Source organism: Lichenostomus cassidix, chromosome Z (genome assembly GCF_008360975.1).
Source record: "Lichenostomus cassidix isolate B80296 chromosome Z, HeHo_3.0, whole genome shotgun sequence".
NCBI lineage: Eukaryota > Metazoa > Chordata > Aves > Passeriformes > Meliphagidae > Lichenostomus > Lichenostomus cassidix.
This window is the reverse complement of record NC_139511.1, coordinates 42,455,370-42,462,307: the sequence shown is the minus strand read 5'-3', so window position 1 is coordinate 42,462,307 and position 6,938 is coordinate 42,455,370. Positions and strand designations below refer to the sequence as shown.

General features: G+C 47.1%; 1 protein-coding gene across 1 annotated transcript in view; it reads left to right on the top strand.

Annotated features, from left to right (window-relative positions):
* The first annotated feature begins 1,515 nt into the window (after window positions 1–1,515).
* The window catches only part of SH3GL2 (SH3 domain containing GRB2 like 2, endophilin A1), an 86,081-nt gene continuing 80,658 nt past the window's right edge, over window positions 1,516–6,938 (top strand). The window contains exon 1 of the mRNA XM_085042083.1: window positions 1,516–1,690. Within this exon, the coding sequence (XP_084898209.1) occupies window positions 1,646–1,690 (45 nt within the window). The 5' untranslated portion in view covers window positions 1,516–1,645. The remainder of the gene's footprint in view (window positions 1,691–6,938) is intronic.

The window sequence follows — 6,938 nt, the reverse complement described above, 5'->3', positions numbered from 1 at the left end:
TAAAAGCACAATGGCTGGCACAAGAGACTCCCACTCCCTGCCTAGCATCTCCATATGTCTCATTTTTCATCCTCTAAAACAATATTAGTACTAGAGTGGATGGAAGCATTTCTGTGCAGACCTGGGACTAGGCCAGAAAGCAGTGCCTCCTACTTATGCTCAGGATGAAGCTGTTACCATCTCCCACTCTCCAGTGAGAAGAGAGATAACGTTATTTTGCCATTCTTCACAATGAACAACTTTGATGCTTTCAAAAGCAGTGACAGGACTTCCATTTGAGATCCTTTCCTTCACTGCAGGAAGGAAAGTCAAGTCTTTCTTTCAAGACTTCCAAGAACTGCACTGTATCAGTGATCTGGAGGCATGGCTCTGCCCCTGGATGCCCACAGGTGCAGTATCATCCCTTTCCTCATACCTGGTAAGGCTGAGATGATATGTGTGCCTGAGGAGTGCAGCAGTGCAGCTTGGCTAGGTGCAGCAAGCCCGTGTGGAGCACCACAGCAAGCCGTTGAAGAGTTTAGAAACAGCTTTAGGTGCTTCTGAAAATGCTGTCATCCTGTCTAACTAGCTTGAGTGAAGAGTGTTTGTTGTGATGGAATTAAAGGCCAATGTAGCATCTCGGTTGTGCTAATTTGCAGCACACATATGCAGTGACTGGTTCAGCCTGCAGAGAAGGATCATTGTGTTTGGATCACATTGCTCATGTTGTTTAGTCTTTTGCTGGCAGAGCCTAATAATTGCTAATTACTGTTCTGCCAGTGTTTATAACACTGAACTGCTAAAGTACATGACTTTTATCTGGGTTCTAGGCTTTTACTCTCCAGCCAACAGCCACACCAGCAGGCTGGAACAGGCAAGCTTTAGAAGTGCTTTTCTATGCATCACTGACAGTCTGACGGGAGAAGAAAACAGCACTTGTTGAGAGAATCTCAATTAGCCGTGGTTTGACTACCATCTGTGGTCCAGCGAGGCGCGATCAGGCCCAAAGAAGCTGGCGTGGCTAGAAATATTTTTTCAGAAAACCGGCCCACGATGATACCCCTCTGCTATTGCTTTCATCTCTTGCCCCCATTGCTGCTCTGCCAGTTTATTTTCGGGTTCATTTCCGCGGCTGGTGTCCCGCGGGGACGAGCATCCCGGTCCCAGCCGGGGAGGCTGCTAAGGCGAGGCCGAGGTCGCGCAGGGTGGGAGGACGGAGCAGCCCCACGCCCGTGACCCGGACGGGCGCGGCGGGGTGCGGTGCCCTTCCCGGGGAGGTCCGCACGGGCCGAGCTCGGTCCGCCGTTCGGACGGGATGTGCGAGCGCTGCCCGCCAAACTCGGGGCCCGGCGGGGGTGCGGGTAGCCGGGCCGGGCGGTGCGGCGGCGGCGCTGCGGTAGCCCCGGAGCCCCGCGGCGGGCACTGCCGGGGCACCTGCGGGCGGGGGCGGGCGGAGGCGGTGCGTCCCGCCCTGACGTCACGGCGCTCCCGCACCGCCGCCGCCGTCTGACAGCCTCCGCCGGGCGCGGTGCGGTGCGGTGCGGTGCGGTGCGGTGCGGGCAGGCAGAGCGCCCCGGCGGTTCGGCTCGGCTCGGCTCGGCTCCGCTCCGATCGGCTCGGCTCGGCTCGGCTCGGCTCCGCACGGCTGCAGCGCGCTGCCCTCGCCATGTCGGTGGCCGGGCTGAAGAAGCAGTTCCACAAAGCCACGCAGGTACCGAGCCCTTTCCCCGTGCGTGGGGTGCGCTCGGCTGCGGCCGGCGTGCGCGTGGCGTGCAGGGTGTGCGCTGTGCGGGGCCGTGCGCGGCTCTCCGTTCCCGTGAGCGCACCGTGAGCGGCTTTGCGCGGATGCTGTGCCCGGCCGTGCGCGATGAGTGAGCGTGCGAGGGGCCGTGTGTCCGCACGGTGCGTGAATGTGCCCGGGGCCGGTGGGTCGGCACGGGTGTCCATCTGCCGACGGCCGGGGCTTGCGGGGCCGTCGCGCCTCCCGCGCCCGGCCCCGGCCGTGTTGCGGCAGCGGGCAGGGGCTCCCGGAATGCGGGAGTAGCTCCTGAGCTGCCCTGTCCTCCCCGCTTAGAGATCGCGGGGGCAGCCGCTGGAGCAAATACCCGCCTTGGGCTCGGACCTTCCCTGCCGAGGTCTGTGCACTGTTTTTCCGCAGGCTTTGTTTTAGCCTGACTTTGGGAAAACAGCAATAAACATGACCTTTTTGTATTGTGGGTCTAGACTATAGCTGCAATCTGAGTAATGAGGTTTGTTTCTGTTGCTTTAGGCATGGTGTGATATTGCAGGAAGGTCAGGGTGAGTGTTTCAGCAGTCTTCGAGTTGTTTCACAATATAAAATCTGTGTGTTACGGTCTGCAAGGATACAATTTCTGACTCGGTGTGCTTTGGGGGTGAATCTAAAATGGTTTCATAGAAGTCAGAGGAATTCTTTGGATTTAGAGATCTGACACAGAAACCTGTGCAGTGTGCCTTTTTTTCTTTTTAATTAGGGTTTGGTTTTTTTGTTGTTGTTGTTGTTTGTAACTAAATACAAAACCTCCAGTTATTTCCTACTACTTGCCATTGCAGACATCGTCAGGTAGCAGTCTTGGTCACTGCAGGCAGTATGGGGATGCAGACACACAAGATACATTCAGCTGTTACACTTTTCAACACCCGTGTATTTCCGGTTCTCATGCGGCTCATCTCTCGTGCACTACAGGGAAGTGTTCCCTGAAAGAATGATCCTTAATCCACGTATTTGTCCAAATTCTGATTTTCAATATCTTGCAGTTACACTAGTGCCCACTATAACTCTGAATGCAGTGGTTTATGTCAAGTCCCGCATGGATGCATGCAGGCATTGGATAACACTGTGTCTCACCTTTCACGCCACATTGTGCTGCATCACTGGTACAATTAGCCTCACAAGAAAACGGCTGCACTCAAAACAGATGCTGTAAGGAGCAGGTAAGGGTGCCTGAGCCCATCCTGCAGCGCCCATCTGCTGCTGCTACTCAGCTGCTTCTTCCCCTGCTGCCTGTAGTGCTATCAGAAGCCCAGGAATCATCACTACTGCACTGAGTTCTGGTACTGAAAATAAGAATTTCGGTGTCTGTGCCATCCATGTTTAAGAAGCAGGCAAGCTGAAGTTCAGTTTTTAATAGCAGAAGTCTCAGTTCTCCATTATTGGAGCTAATGAGAACGCATCTGCAACAGCAGAGGTAAACATCTTTTTTTGAGGGAGCATGGTGTGAAAGGTCTGTGCATGCTGTTTTGCCCTTCAGATGACACTCTCACACTGACTGCCAGCAGTACTGTCATTTAGAAGGAAGGAAGAGTTTTAGCTGTCTGGAACCAAAATATTAAGTCTCTAATGCCAGATTTAGCAGCCTGACATCCAATGACCCAGGGATTTTTGGCCCCAACCTTAACTTTCACAGTTTGTTTTCATGCAGGCCATGAAGACACATTCATGTATGAGAATGACTCATGAGTATTTTGAAGACAGTTATGTTTATTGGCTTCTTTGCATTATGCGTGAGAAATCCAGGACACAGTTGTGCTGACCTTGCTCTAGGGAGTAATCCTTTTGACTAGCGATTAAACCCCAGGTGAAATAAAGATTGACATTGCTGGCATGAATGAAGCTTTCCAGATAGGACCAGACAATCCGGAAGTTTTAAAAATTCTAAATTATTGATTTGGTTATTACTCATGTATATGATACAGTCCTAAGTCATATAAAGTACACATCTGGATTGTTTTATACCATGTAAACATTTAATTTAATTTAATTTATTGTTTTCTGATTTGTAAAACGTAAAGCTACCCTGCGTGAAATACTGACAGTTTAGAAGCCATGCTGAAGAACTTAATGCCTGTCAAATTTCATGGACCAACTGCAACAGCAGTGAGTCATTGAAAAGAAGGAGGATACTTTGTACAGTCTGGAATGAGTCAGATGTTCACCCTTTTGCCTTTCGGAAAAACTAACGGTTTTACTTCTGTGCAGCATCATAAAGTTTAGAAGAAATCTTCCTGAGTTTGTAAAAGCAGGATGAGTCTGGAAATCCTGACATTAATACAGAATTGCAAGATGCTACACTGACCAGTGTGGAGCAGGTTAGATTATTCATTTACTTCTAATACCCACAAAGCACCTAAGAAGGAGAAATAAGCCCATTTGAATGTTAATGTGCTGCTGTAAATGTGTCAGACATCCTGAAGCTAGGAAGATTGATCTAAAGAGTGTTTTGCCAGAAATGAGCAACAAAGTGCTGCGCCACCAAAAGGTCCCCTTTTCTTTAGGCATGTGGACTTTGCCAGTTGTGCTATGTCAGTGTGACCAGGAGAATACTGCTTCCCAAAGGTTTATGTACAGTTTTAAAACTACCACAATCACTTCGGGTGATACAGATTTGACAGTCTAGGGCATTTAAACAGAGTTTTTTTAAAATAGCATGAGCTTTGTTTCCACATGACTGCATTCATTGCATAATATGGCTCTTGTAAGGCACAGTCAAAACTAAGCTCTCAGAAAGTAATATTTTCACAGGGAAAGAGATTTACAAAAATTCTGGGAATGACCACATCTGGTGTTCCATTGGAAACAACTGAATAAATGTGACTGAGATTTAAATAGCAATATGAATGTGGTGATTTGAACCAAAAGCCTCTAATAGGGTTTATTTTCTACCACTGTATTCTGCTTTTATGATACAATGTGATTAAATTTGTCTGGACATCAAGACCAAATTAACCAGTTTATAGAGTTTTATAGAGAAAAAAGTTTGATATTGAAAGAAATTACTGAAGAAATTACTTCCACTCCACTCATCATTGTCAGTAACTTGTTAGATGCCCTGATTTTAGGCGGAAAGTACTGTGCTTCCCTCTTTAACAAGGTAACCTATGAATGGCACAGTGTGAGAATGACCCTGGTGGTTAACACGAAGCAAATGAGACTCCTGCCTTGCTATGCTATTGTCCACAAAATTCTGTGGACTTCATAGTGATTCTGCAGCCTTCATAGCAATTCTGCCTTGATTCAGAGCCTGCCTACATGTTTTCTTGCAAAAAAAAAAGAAATCATTAGGGTTCATCTGTCTAAATGTTTTATTAATTCCTTGGTCAGAAGTACGTAAAATTTTTTTACTGGAATGTGTGAAGCAATCCACCTACTAAACAAACTGCAACTAACCAGTTTTTACTGTTCCATGTTGATATCAATATTTTCATAAGTCTCTAGCACACTCTGTATTCATGATATGTTCCTGACTGTCCCGCAGTGTCGTGTAGGAGCTGTGTATACTTTTCCAGTGATAGGATATCACCCACCTTTTCCAGCTGACTGTAGCTGAAGCTGGACTCACACTGGGTCTGCTTTTCTCCTTCCTTGTTTCCTCACAGCCTCACCCACCAAACTGTGGTCAGTTCCTGTGTATGTAAAGGTGCATATGGGAACTGGTCTGCCAAGTTGGGCAGTGCCATATTTTTCTCAGTGCAAATGCTGTGCCGTGTGTTGCTTGTGTGGAACTTAATGAGCTCCCTTTTCACGTGATGTGGAAACTTGTGAGCGAGCTGAGGGAGGTGGAAGGAGATCTCCTTGCAGGGTGGTGTGGCTCTGAGGATAGTGCCCAAACAGGCTGCTTGAAACCTCTGTCCAAGAGGCATGCACAACTGGCAGTCTGTTGGTTTCCCTCAGTGTGGAGTGCTACCTTTTGAGATCAAGGAAAGGGAGAAAATTTTTGATCTGGAAATAAAGACTATTTTCAGGAAAGAAAAAAACTTACTCAGCTGCCGTGGGGATTATTTCCACAGCAGGTAGGGAAATTCCTTTTGTTTGTGCACTCTAGCTTGATTGCCAGATACATTATTCACATTTGGCATCTATCCCGTGCGTCCTTTTATTGATATTACATAATTGAAAGGATGAAAAATTGACTTTAATCTAAATTGCTCTATAGTTGGATACTGTGTAACCCTTTTGAGTTGTTGATGGCTTAAACAGTCTGCGCCAGCTTCAAGCCCTGTTTCTAAATCTGATTGGAGGAACTGCTGCTTTGTGTACTAGAAAGATCATGGCTTCCTTTTTTCTTTTTTTTTTTTTAAGATTCCTCAAGCATCTGTTTCTGTAATACCTTTCCACCTGATAGATGCACTTTCCTTTTCTATGAAAATATATAAAAACTGGAGCACTGAATGACACCCATCTCAAAATTTTCTCCCAGTTGTCTCTGGAGGCACAGAATACCTGTGGATGTTATGTTCAAAACACAGCCTGCACCAGATTTTTTTTTCTTATCTTGACTTCCATCTTAACAGGAATTATTACATCACAAGGAAGAACTGGCCACTCTTGGTCACTCATGCAAAACTGTCTTTCAGTTTTAAATATGTCCTCATGACTAGCATACTGATTGATAGCATGCTTCATAAAAGTGATGGAGCAGCATAACCAGTTTCAATTGAAGGAGATTTTGGAGATGTTACTGTGCAGAAGATTCGGTAATTTATGTAGCAGTTAATTGTAAATTTAGGGGAGGTGCTGGGTTGGTCTGACATCCTTATTGTGGAGGATGGGGAGTTGAGGTGCTTGAACACTGACTGTCATCACCTAGTTAGTAGTGTACCAGTGAAGTCTTTGGCTTTGAAAAGCCCAGCAAGAGGAACAGAGTTGAAAATCTTTGGGGCTTTGCAGGCCCCAAGGAGCTGCTGCAACTCTGTGAGTACATCTGAAGAGAAACTGTATGGACAGCATTCAGTGGGAGGTGCCCTTGATGAAGCAGACTCATGGTCTTCATATCAGTGAAAGTCTGTGTCATGGTCGGGGACAGCCAAAACATCCTCCCTTTCTCTTACAACTAAAAGGTCTTCCTTCTGCTGCTGTCCAGAAACTTCTGTGACTCTGGTTCTGAATTTCTCCTCACGTAGTGGGCCCTGATGGACAGTGGTGGTGCTTTTCCTTTCTTGAA